This window comes from Trichinella spiralis (genome assembly GCF_000181795.1).
Source record: "Trichinella spiralis strain ISS 195 chromosome Unknown Scfld1, whole genome shotgun sequence".
Lineage (NCBI taxonomy): Eukaryota > Metazoa > Nematoda > Enoplea > Trichinellida > Trichinellidae > Trichinella > Trichinella spiralis.
The window spans coordinates 944,851-957,445 of record NW_003526940.1 but is presented as its reverse complement, the minus strand read 5'-3'; the positions used below and the strand labels follow the sequence as shown (position 1 = coordinate 957,445).

The following is a 12,595-nucleotide window of genomic DNA, read 5'->3' as shown; positions in this document are numbered from 1 at the left end:
CTTTTATTCTAATTATAATTAACAATCCCAGCGAAAGAAACATCATTACCATCATCGTATGCAACTAAAAGCGGTGCAGCCAAATCGCACATTCCTTGAACATATCCATCTTCAAGGTGTTGCCAGACATAACTGAAACAAGAATTTCGAAGTTTGTGTTGTGGAAAATTTCAAAAATATTCATTCAACCTGCACAAAACGTTTTTCAACTTTTCCAAATTAGCCTCACTGAAGTATGGATGATTTCTGTCGCAACGTCGGACATCTTTTTCAATTCGATGAAAATTCAGCGTAAACAAATCGATCAAATTTTTCTAAATTAAAAAATACACTGCTACTTTAAGCAAACAAATTTTGATTTATGCGAAATATAGTAATGCAAAAGTATTTTCTTCAGTTCCATTATTTTGAAATTATTAAAACAGTTTCTTATTTTTTAAAAACTTCACCGCACTGTGCATATCTACTGTACTGGATTTCTAGTTTCAAACGACTGCACCAACTTACTGAATAGTATATTTCAGGTTCTTTTGCTTTTGCCAGTACAGCATCATCTAGTTGAGATGAAGGCGACTCCGGCAGCGGATGATCAAATGTAAACGCCTTTGACGAATCTCCACTGCCAATATAGCCACTTTCTTCATCAGTGCTTGTTTTTTTGAATTGACTTGCAACACTACTCATGTTTCTCAACCAGACTACGGGACTGTCAGATTTTTGAGAATTTGGTTGCAGATTGCCGCTTTCTTCCAATGATTCGGTGAAAACTTCATTTGAGAGACTGAACTCTGAATATACCAGTGGAATTTCCGAATACGAGCTTAGTTTATTTTTGTTAAATTTTCGAGCTAAAATTGAAATTGATTAACAATATATTTAAAATTGCAATAAGGGAATCTTTTTCTTGCAAACGTTGCTGACGTTCCCGCTTTTCGTATAATTATTTTAAAAGTATCATTTGAAAATGCCACATACTCAATTCGAGCATTTCTTTGTCTTTTTCACGTACGATCGACTCAACCGCAGTCCATTGGGTGACCAAATCTTGATACTGACATTTTAGATTGGCAATTTTCATTTCAGTTTCTTTGTCCGACTCATTCCAATTGTAAATTTCAAGAATATAAAGCCACACTTCTTTCCTTATTGAAGGATCACAACCAGCAAAGAAAACTTGCATCAAAAACTCATTTTCATTACTTTCCTAAAATTCACTTATATATACATATATATATGTATATTTATATGTCTGAAAACGATGTTTGCCTTATCAACACTGCATTATTACATTTCGATTCTGCTTGAAATTCATCCAATCATCTTCTGTTAGAAGATTGTATTGGTTGATATTTTCATTATCTAAGAGAATGCTGCTTTTTTTTATTATCGAAGACAAATCAATTCGTAATGTTTTCATGTGTCTACAAAACGCCAGCCCTAAAAAATTTTCATTTTTCAAACTTATTTTCAAAATGACAACAACAAACATAACAACACTTACAACCATAGAAGGCTCTGCATAAAATTTGATGCTTCATGGAATCATAAGCAATCTGCACGCAATCCCTTGAAAGAAATGTTAAATTTCAAGTCAATTTTAGCTTGATTTATGATTTTCAAATCACATTCACCTTGTTTGATTCTTTTCACGTAAATTTATTTTATTCTGATCAGCTTTTACATTATCACTGGACTGACAAGTTTCTGCACATTCATAGTTTTCAGTTTCTTCTTCTTCTTCAGCCAAGTCAGGTACTAGAATATGGACAACATTTAAATACGCTAAAGACGCTAAAATTACAACCATTAATGATTAAAAATGCAGCGATTAAATTAATTTCATTCAATAAACTTCGTTACATAAATTTTAAAGTAATTTTTTACAATTACTGAATATATTTAAATATTTTTGAAAACGAAACAATCACTGATTATTAAAATTAGATATTCAGAAATAGTTGACATAATAGTTAAGAGAAGCTAACAAAAAAGCACATTTGTGAGCAGCTAATTAGCTGATTGCACTGACTAGTGAAAATTGACGAATGAAACAAGAATCTATGCATTTATTCTGATAACAGTAGGTGCTCATAAGTCCTTCGGTGAATTTCGGCTTCAACGTGATAAATTGGCAGCGTTTAGAGATTTGTGGCCAATTTTTAAGTCAAATTTGAAACGAATGCACAGGCTTGGTATTTATTTTACTGTCGATGAACAACGTAAATACGAAGAAGTGAACAAAGCAAACTGTGGCAGTACATTTCTGCTGAACCAGGAAAATGCAGGATAAAGATCCTTCAGTGTTTTTACAATGAAACGTCCTATCCCTTATCAGGTAATTTTTGTGTTGTTAGACAACCAGAAACAGCCACTCATATGCTGTGATTTATGCCAGGTGTAGTGCTGCACAGAGCACTTCCTGCCATGATAGACCAAACACCTCAGCACGTCTCGTTTGATGTTCAGTGAGTATGTGCACGTTAACAATTATTATATTAATTAATAAAGTTCATCAAAAGCTGAAAGTAGAATTACAAGAAACTTCATAATACATAACAAGAGAAACAAGCATTTTAAGTTCAGAATAAAAATATCTCAAAGGATCAAATACATACATTGTGTCAAAGATAATATAAATAGGATTAATTAATGAAATCGAAATAACGTAATACATGTATTCATTAGATTAGATTGTTAATTAGCTATATTATTTTTCATATTTTTGTAGTATTCGTATATTTTAACCAGACAGATTGTGGTTAATGGTCAATTTTAAATATTAAGCTTTATTATTCTGAATAACTGTTATTTGATTATTAATCTGAAATATAATGTTCAATATGCATAAATAATAAGTTTAGTATAAAATAATGTTATCAATTTTTGAAATTTATTTATTTAAATGTAAATTAAATAATTTAAATTCAGAAATTAGAAAATTAAAATAGATCTTTTTTTGATAAATAATAAAAATTTACTTTCATATGTGCCCGTTGTATTGTCCACTATCATGAGAACATATTCTTTACTTCCGAGTTGCTTTTCCAACTCTACTGAAGTGCAGAACTGTTGCTCTTTATTCCCTGCGGATTTGTTGCTCATCAATTTAAGAATATCGTCTATATTTTTAATAAATTTATTATTATTATTATCATTATATTATTCAGTAGCATCACCTCCTCCTGCTTGAAGCAGAGGTGAAGATTCCAGTCGTCTTTCAGGTTGAATTGCACTGTTAATGACAGAGAGAAAGTCAATCATATTCTGAGCAGCTTCGAATTGAATAAGTGAATAAGGAACCCCATCATTTCTGACAAACAACATACAGAAACTGTTGCTACCTGAAATTATTTTCATTACAGTAATCATAAACTGCAAAAAGTTTCTGTTACTGTTAATGTGACAATGCACACTGTTTATTTCTGCCATATCAAACGAAATAATAGACTGCCATACATTGCTGAAATGAATAAAATAATTTTCTTTTCATAGTATATATTCCAGTGTGAATTTATAAGCAGTAATATTCTTACCGGTTTACAGAAACATTTCTTTCTTGCATCAGCTCATTTGGAATCCACTTTACATACAACGCTGAGTTGTCGATCAGTTGAACGGATAAATATCCTTTGGAATAGTCAGATGTAACACCCTGATGAAATTAATGTAAAATAAATCAATTTTAACTAAAATAATTAAATCCAAACTTACATGTTGCACTGACACATTATTTTTTCCATATAAAAACTGCACTTTAGAACTTTGACGTAAAGAAATAAAATAATCTCGTAGAGATAATGGGCAGCTATTTAAAATGTCTGCACCGAAGCTACTTGTTCGTTTTACCTGAAAAATTGCGATTACGATTACAGTTTGATGTACATATTAAAGTAAAAGTTATTTATTTTTAACTGTTGCCTTGTTTCACCTTAATGAAGAATTTATCAGTTATTATTGCAACTGGTATAAAAGGAAATAAATAGCTATACATATAAATATATCTGTATAGATGCTTGTATGATAAGGATAATTCATTTCTGAAATGAGAAAATGAGTATTAAAAAAGAAACGTGAAAACTTATGTAGAACATAATTATTATAATAACAAGTAATTTGAAAATCGATGTACATTTAATGTTTAAAATTTTCTTTATAAAATAATGTAAACTTAATTATCTGGAAAAGATACGAAAAGTTAATCAAAGTAGCATTAATCAATTCGTTTTCAAAATTTAATTACAATTAATTTCGCGACGGTGAGCTGTTATTTTATAAATTTGCTTATCATTTAAATTTACTGTAAAAATTTAATCAATAAACACATAATAACCAATGGAGAGACATTTCAATTTAATGCATCAATAAATTTTTGCTTCATTATTTCAAAGAGCAGTCAAATAATGTTAATATTCTATCGATATTATAAGCAAGTGGTCTGATTTTTCAATGGTAAATTACTTTAATATGAAGCAATATTTTTTTCAAATAAAATATAATTATAAACCTACTTCGAGAGTTGGTTTTGGTGACGTGATGCTTTTTTTATGAAAATCTGAATAACTATCTTCCTGTTGAAAAACTGCTGCGCATGGATTTAATTCTAGAGAGTCATCTTTGCTCACTTCTAATTGGGTGTATTCCAGTGCACATATCCCAACTAAAATTCTTTGAAAAAATCAGTTTCATGATTAATTAATTTAAAACAGTATATATATGAAAAAATTAAATATAAAAATAAAAGCAATACCTAGAAGGCCAGCTACCATACTGCTAGAAACAGAATCCCGCATAAGGGCATTTTCATCATAATATTTTCTTAAAAATGACCATAATAATTAATACTACTAAACTTGTACTTTATTCTGTGCACATAAAATAAAATGAATAAATATTATACCTTGCATTTTCTGAAATATACTTTATAATAATGTCCAACACTTTTTCAGTTATTGCCAAACGTATCCACACAATTTCATGTTGAACTAATACGCTTTGGTGTCTTAAAGTTATTGATTTATTTATAAATTAAAAATTAATTATTACATTACATTACATTACTATAATTTAGCACGAAATTCAGTATAGCTGAAATAAACAAAATCTCTCAAGTAAGATAATGCATTTTAGCAAAAAAAACAAAAAAAGAAACTATTATTTCAACAAGAACAATTTGAATTTTATTTTGCATTTAAACAATGAATAATGACAAAATATTTTTAAAAATTTATTAAAGTTGATTTATTTATTTGTTTTACCGTTTTCGAGTGAGGGATAACTTTTCTAAGGATACAGCTTTGCGGAATATTTGCTCTGCGGGTGGAAATGAGACTGCAATTTTGTGCAGCAACGCGAACGTCGTCGCACGGCCGAATAAGCCAAAAACACGCTTTCGAAGACCATGCAAAAGGCAGTGCTCCACAGCAAGGCAAAGTGACAACAGGCAACTGTCACTTTCGCTGATCACTTTCTTCAGCACTGCTTCTTCCACGATGTGCTTCACCTTAGTGGTTTAAAAATATTTTCTCATTTTGTCATGGATATTTCAAAATAATTTCAAAATTATTATTATTTATTTTGTTGATAAAATAATAATACAGTGTTGTGTTATGAAAATGAACCAGCTCAATGTACCTGCTTCTTCAGTTCCATTAACAACGCTTCACGCTGGTCAGACATGGAGAAATTGAATCATGATCTAAAAATTATTTGATTATCAATTTTAACAAATAAACGAACTTTGAGCAGACTATGTTACTCTCTTTGAAATTGTTGATGAAAAATAGCAATAAAAATAGCGCAATTATTATTGCGAACAATGGTATGACTTGGAAAACATGATTTAGCCCAATCAGTCAGGCAAACTTTGTTCAAACTGCATTGAATAACGCAATAGCATGCTCAGATTATGGATGGATGAATGGATAAATATGTTTGTGTACGTATGTGTGTGTGTGTGTGTGTATCTGTGTATCTTTGATTCGTATTCATTCAAAAAGTATCGATCAGTACAACAGAAAGAATGATTATCGTATATACAAAATTGATTGGTCGCATCGTCTCGCACAAATTGAACGCCGCAACTCTCTTGACTGTCATCCACAAAACTGAAGCTTAATTATAACAAACAGGAAATTGCTCCTATGCATCCTTTTGAATTACAGTAATGAATCATGTGAAAAACTTTTTTATTCACTGAGATAATAAAATATGCAACATTGCTTTTGCGTCCGTTGAAATTTTAATAAATAAAATATTCAATGAAATCTTTCAAATGAAAAATAAAAAGAGATCAAAAACATTGACAGTGTTGAGATTGCGCAGAGTCAACTTTTCACTGAACTCTGCCTTGCGTGCATTTTCTATACCAATGAAAATGTATATTGTCAATGAAAGAAATTGGCCAAGAATGAAAAATCAATACATGCAATAAAAGCTTCTCTATCTCTAGCCTTGTAGCTTCTATTTAATTTATTACCAAGCATTTTCCAACTGACCATTGTGAACTGCGTTTGTGCAATTCATTGAACAGAAGCTTAACAATCAACTATTTCTCTACTTTTGTTAATTAACAAAAGTGCTGCGCTTTATTTCTACAATAAAATTACACAAATTCTTTATAGTATTTTATGATAGAATAAAATGAGAAAATTTTGTTTTGCATTGTTTCTATTGGACGAAAAGTTTCAAATTTAATTATTACACTAACAATTAAACAAACTTTCAAACTTTTATTAAGCATTCGATAAAGAAAGTATCTTCAAAGTTCGTTAACCTTGATGCTTAAACAATTTTTGCGTTATTACTCTTGTTTTTATATAAAAGAATCACAAAACAATTCAGCATCAATGCAACAATTTTTAAACAGTTCAATTCAAATGAATCGATCGTTTCCTTTGAATAAGAAGAAACTGTTTATTGCTCAACAATAGTATAAAACAAGCATCCAAAATTAGCAAGCTTCACAAATGTTCAAGAGACGTAGTCAAATTTCAGGAACTGAAACGAATGCTAATTTATAGTAAAACAATAAAGAAGAATAACGTACTTTTATTCAATACCTTGCAATATTCTTCATCATAATCTTCAAGATTTTCTTCTTCCTCACTGAAAACAAAATCACGTTGGAAATAATAATTTTTTGCATTATTATCAAAATTTCAAAATTAATAATTGAATAATGAAATACTGTTTATTTAAATTGAACAAATCTCATGAAACAAGAAAAAAAACTATTCTTGCGATGAAATTTCAAGACGGAAATATATATTTCATGAAAAAAACCTTTCATAAATATATTTTGATTTTTGTGAATTTAATATAAAAAACAAATTATTACTTTTAATAATAAATACAATCTTCTTTATTGTGTAAATTATATAACCACCAAACTACGAATACCATTATATAATGTTAAATAATTAGGAAATAAATACATTATATTTTATATAACTGAATTAATAATTAAATAATGCCATATATATATATATGTATAAAAATAGAAACAAGGTGTTCATTAAAATTAATTGAAATGTTCTTTCTTAAGAGAATTAATTCAAAATAATTTTTAAACAATAAATACCAACAGCACTTACGCCAAGTTTTCCAGCTCTTTCTTTCTTTTTCTTATAAGACGATTCTTGTAAATATTTATTTCTTCCAGTGGAGATAACTAAAATAAAAAATACAAGTATTTTTCTTCTGCTTTTCTTTATTTGAATAAATTACCTTCTGTTCAATTATTGCTTCAAAGCTAACATCTGCAAAATAAGCTTCCTTCTGGTAAGCAGATAGACTTTGAATTCGTTCTGCAGAATTTATTCTCAACAGCTGAAATTGATCAACAATCAAATTATATTCTTCTCCAACTGATTAATTCAATAATCAATATTTGAAACAAATTTTGAAGAACAAATTTTACATTTAAAGCAAAAATTGTAAAATTGCAAATTGAATTCAAAAAATTTTTTACTTTCAACAAAAGGCGCTGTAAAGATTGATCCAAATTTCGAGGTGGTCGATAACCCGGAGCAATGTGAATTTTTTCCCTTGACACTTGAAATGGAAACTCACCAACGGCAAGTGTATGCAACAAAACACCCAAACTCCACCAATCGACACTGCAATCATAACCAAATCCGGAAAATATTTCAGGTGCTGAAAATTTATGCAAATTTTAAATTTAAAAAATGCAAAATTACATAAAATTAAAATTTACCCATATAATTCAAAGTTCCACAAATTGTGTTCGTTCTTCGACTTCCATCCAACTGTTTGGAAAATCCAAAATCAACAAGTCGAATGTGAGCTGCAACAGTTTTTTTTTTCTGCAATATTTAAAATTTTTTTGAATGCAAGCAAATTCTTTTTACCTTGTTCATTTAGAAGAATATTTTCCATTTTCAAATCTCGATATACAATATTTTTACTGTGCATGTAATCTGCAGAATTAAACAAGCTGTTTCAAATGAGATGATGAATTTCATTGGAAATTTTTACCAAGAACAATTCCAAGCTCTGCTGCCCAAAGTTTTATAACTCTAGGTGGTAATAAATTTTCATATCGCCAATATTCATAAAGATCGCCAAAGCCCGAAACATAATTCATTACTAAAAGAGTAGATTAAAAAAATTAACAGCTAATAATAGTTTAACATAAAAATGAAATTTTCATTTATTAGATGGTGAAGTAATAATAAAATCTTTTCAATTCCTATACCCATATAAATTTTAGTTCTGCTTTGCCAACTGCCATAAAGTTGAGCAATGAAAGGATGACAGCTTAACGTCTGCTAAAATTAAAAATGTTTACATTAAATGCAATTTGTTTAAATATCATAATTTATTAAAATAATATATTAAATTGAAAATTTTAAATTAATTGGAAATAGTTCATTTTTAATAATAGAAATATTGTGCCATAATCAAGGAATATTTACGTGATTTTTTAATTCATCTTTAACTTGTCGAACTGCATTTTCTGAAATAATAGTTGATTTTCTTTGCACCTAAGAAATAAGCAGCAATTATTCATTTGATGTGTTTAATTTAAAATGTTCAAAAATAACCTTCAGAGCGAACAATGTCTGTGGATATGCTTTCAAAGTAGCCTTGTAAACAGTACTAAATTTTCCACGTGATAATATTCCATTTTCCTAAATGTATCATTATAAACAAAGAGGCATTTTAATTTTCAATAAAAGCTAATTTTATACTTATAAATGATGTTAAATTTTTAATAACGAATAATGATCCATGCACAACATCCTTTACTTTAAATAACATTTTTACAAGGGATGTCTTTAATTTAATTTAATCATAAGCTTATTTTTCACATTATTGAATTAAATTGAAATAACGTCACTGATATATCCATGCACATCTGAAATGTTAATTATCCCCATAAAAGATCAATATCAGAAGAATCTGTTAAAAAGTTTGAAAAACATCCTTATTAAGAGCATCTTTTGAATTTTATAAAAAAGAAAAAACCTAAAGGCGATTATAATAAAAGTAAGAACCTGATCAGTTAGTTCAATTTGTCATTGAAAAATGCACGTAATTACAAAATTACTTGAAATAATTTTTCGTTCAATTGTCCTTTATTTGGAAATTCTGGTAGAAAAATTGCTTCTAACCAAGGAATTGGCCAAGGTGTCCTGCCATCTGTTAGTGAATTTAAACTTGTTGCACTTTCTGATAAAAGAAAAACAATTTTTAATAATTTTTTAAAAATTTTAATAAATTACCAGTGTTTGGCAAGGATCTAGCAGTTCGAGGACTGCGAAATGACCAAAATGATCTAAACGACGATTGTAACTTTGAATCGGAAAGGCATTTCACATTCAAACTGGCGGGCCTTCCAGAAATGAAAAGTCCTGGCAAAGAAGACGCTTGCATTGCAGGCTTTTTCTTTGATTTCTCAAAACAAAATATTCATATATTTTTCATACAGTATGTATGTAGAAAAACTCACTTTGCTTGCATTCCACTGTTGTAGATAGGAAATGAGATTCAATTTTTTATTTACTTGTGCAGCTGCTGCACATTGTTCATCATCACAGCTCATAATCTCAGAGTTTTTTGTTTTCTTTGAAAACTTTGCATTCACTTGTTCACCATTTGCAACGCATTCTGGTATATCAAGTGGAAGCTTGTCAACAAGCATCATATTATATGTCTGCAGTGAATCGTCTTCGAATTTAGAGCAGCATTCCATTTTTAATGATTCATCACTTGCACTGGTGGTGCACGGACTGTCCGCAATGAGCAGTGCGCATTTTTCCAAAAACAGCTTATTCAAATGTTGCTGCTTTTTCTCTTTGCAAGTGTAATATCGTCGATTTGACGAAATTCCATCCAAAAAGTGGCATTTCGATTGATCAAACAATGGACAAGTTCTTAATAAGAGAAAATAAAGAAGCATAATTTATAAAAATTTGCATTAAAAATGTTGAAAAAATTTAAATAATTAAGCATCTTAAAATATATCAACTGTGGAGTGAGAAAGTGAAAAAAGAAAGTTTACTTGCAATCGGATACACTGCTCTGATTTCCCATGAATGCAAATCTAAAAATAGGAAAAACATCTTAAACATTAAAACCTTACTATGAAGCTCAAATTTTAAACAGCTCATAATTGCTCTTTAATCAAATAAGATTGAAGCCCAAAATGTAATATGCAACCTATATGCTAATCAATATGCTGAGGTGTCAAAAGATCCAATTTAAAAATGCTTAAAAAATAAAAAAACGGTGCATATTTTTTTTCAAATTACAGTTCAAGAAAACAATAAACTTGATACTTTGTCATTAAGAGTTTAAATGTAGCATAGTTTTATAATGTAATTTTACTTTTCACTTGTTTGTTATTCTCATGTATGAACTGGAATTTGCAACAAGCTCATTACAAACTGACGGCTTCAGAGTTGAGCTAATAAAATAAATTATGCCTCGTTGAATTTCAATTATGCACTGATGTTGAATATTTTTTTCAAGAAAATTACAACAACTGTTCTTTGTTGAGAAAAGCATTTAAAATCAATAGTTGCGTCAAAACGAAGAGTTTAAACTTTCAAAATAAACACTTGACAAAAATTTTTGCAAATTTCGAAAATGCAAAGTTGGCGCAAGACATCTACTTTGATGAAGTTACTAATTTCGCCAAAAATTTTGCGACTATGCATATGAATATTTATCATACTGTATATCATTTTTCAAATTATGATAAGAGTGAAAAAAACCTTGAGTTATACTGTAAATAAAAGCAAACAATTTAAATAATTAATGAATGACATTGAAATAGATCATCTGTTCGAACGAATTTCTAAAATAAAATTTCCACAATTTGAAATAAATTGCATTTTACTTAACTACTTATTTCCACTTTTAATTGAGCAATTATTTTGAACAACGAAACTAGCAACAATGAAATGAATGAATAAATAACAAACAAATAAACAACAACCTGAAATTAAAGCTTGTAATGGATGAGCATCATTTTCTAGTTAAAACGAGCTGAAGTGATCTGAAAGTTGTGAATAGCTAGCTGAGAAGCTTTTGCTCAGCTTTCTCAGCAAAGCATGCGATCGAATTTTTGAACTTGATACACCAAGACACACACATACACACACGAGTATTGATGATTGTCAGTCGATTCCCAGAGAACAGTTGTCGTCGTCATCAGATGCCAAAATGAAAGCACATCGTGAAATGTTCGTTCAGTCGGCTTTTATATAAGCAACTGTTGTTAGCCAGCTTCCGACGGTGCGATCGATTTTTGGCTTCGTCGACCGGACACTGCCCGCAGAGCAAAACGGTCGTTAACTCAAGATCCGTATATGCACACTGCTATCACACGTGAAACAATGGACATCTGGTTGATGATGGAAAATTGTCAAAATCTCAACATCGGCCCAATTCCATATTTTTCTATTGCAACTTGAAGATAAATTAGCCGTCCACCAACCACCACTGTCACATTGATGGATTTTTCAGTAAAATGAACCGTAACAAATGGTCGCCAAGAGGCTATTAGTATAAATTGTCTCATTACAGACATTTTTCAAACATGTTCATTCAAGGCGGGCGGTGCCTGAAATTCAATTTTCGCCCGGGTGCCTTGATTCTAATTCAATATTGACTCGTGTGAAATGAAGCTTAATTGTTAATAGCAACACTATGATGAAGACAAAAAAGTCATTGTTTCGTAATGTGCAATAATTTTTATAAAGCTGAAACTGCAACAAAGCGACGAACAGCTAATGAACAAAAATGTACACAATAATAATCAATCCTCTTCTCCAACGACATGCTTTTTCTTTTCTGCCACAAACGGTACAGTTCCAGGCTTGCTGTGAGCACGACGATTTTTCTCTCTTAAAATAAATCAAGACCAATGTAATGCATGGAATGGCAATGCAAAATACAAGCCAAAATGAGACAAACTTTCTCTTCTGGGATTTTCTCATTGCATTCAGTTCAGCTCTCGCATTGTATACGTGCTTGGGTACGTGACGATGCTGAGCAATGCGTTTAATTTCAGGAAAATACTTGTACTTTTCTTTCAACTTTTCTGCATACTTTTGCGAATTTCGCT

The 12,595-nt window shown here is 29.9% G+C and overlaps 2 protein-coding genes across 2 annotated transcripts; both read right to left on the bottom strand.

The window, feature by feature from the left end:
- Positions 1 to 8: 8 nt before the first annotated feature.
- Positions 9 to 5,676, bottom strand: Tsp_07375 (small G protein signaling modulator 1). Its single transcript, XM_003381600.1, has 14 exons — positions 5,632 to 5,676; positions 5,256 to 5,494; positions 3,929 to 4,037; positions 3,712 to 3,846; positions 3,534 to 3,652; positions 3,393 to 3,460; positions 3,177 to 3,341; positions 1,632 to 1,791; positions 1,502 to 1,566; positions 1,289 to 1,437; positions 976 to 1,204; positions 508 to 848; positions 190 to 314; positions 9 to 132 (listed from the first exon to the last, which is right to left on the bottom strand). The coding sequence occupies exons 1-14, from the start codon at positions 5,674 to 5,676 to the stop codon at positions 9 to 11; spliced, it is 2,073 nt and encodes a 690-aa protein (XP_003381648.1).
- Positions 5,677 to 6,584: 908 nt separating this feature from the next.
- Tsp_07376 (protein kinase 2) lies at positions 6,585 to 11,680 on the bottom strand. The gene is made up of 19 exons (XM_003381599.1): positions 11,609 to 11,680; positions 11,241 to 11,251; positions 10,859 to 10,930; positions 10,526 to 10,567; positions 10,028 to 10,397; positions 9,747 to 9,918; positions 9,572 to 9,693; positions 9,241 to 9,297; positions 9,066 to 9,152; positions 8,937 to 9,005; positions 8,717 to 8,789; positions 8,497 to 8,607; positions 8,370 to 8,438; positions 8,216 to 8,305; positions 7,970 to 8,154; positions 7,726 to 7,827; positions 7,593 to 7,669; positions 7,059 to 7,104; positions 6,585 to 6,590 (listed from the first exon to the last, which is right to left on the bottom strand). Exons 1-19 carry the CDS (start codon positions 11,678 to 11,680, stop codon positions 6,585 to 6,587), a joined length of 1,833 nt encoding a protein of 610 aa, XP_003381647.1.
- Between the last annotated feature and the right edge of the window lie 915 nt (positions 11,681 to 12,595).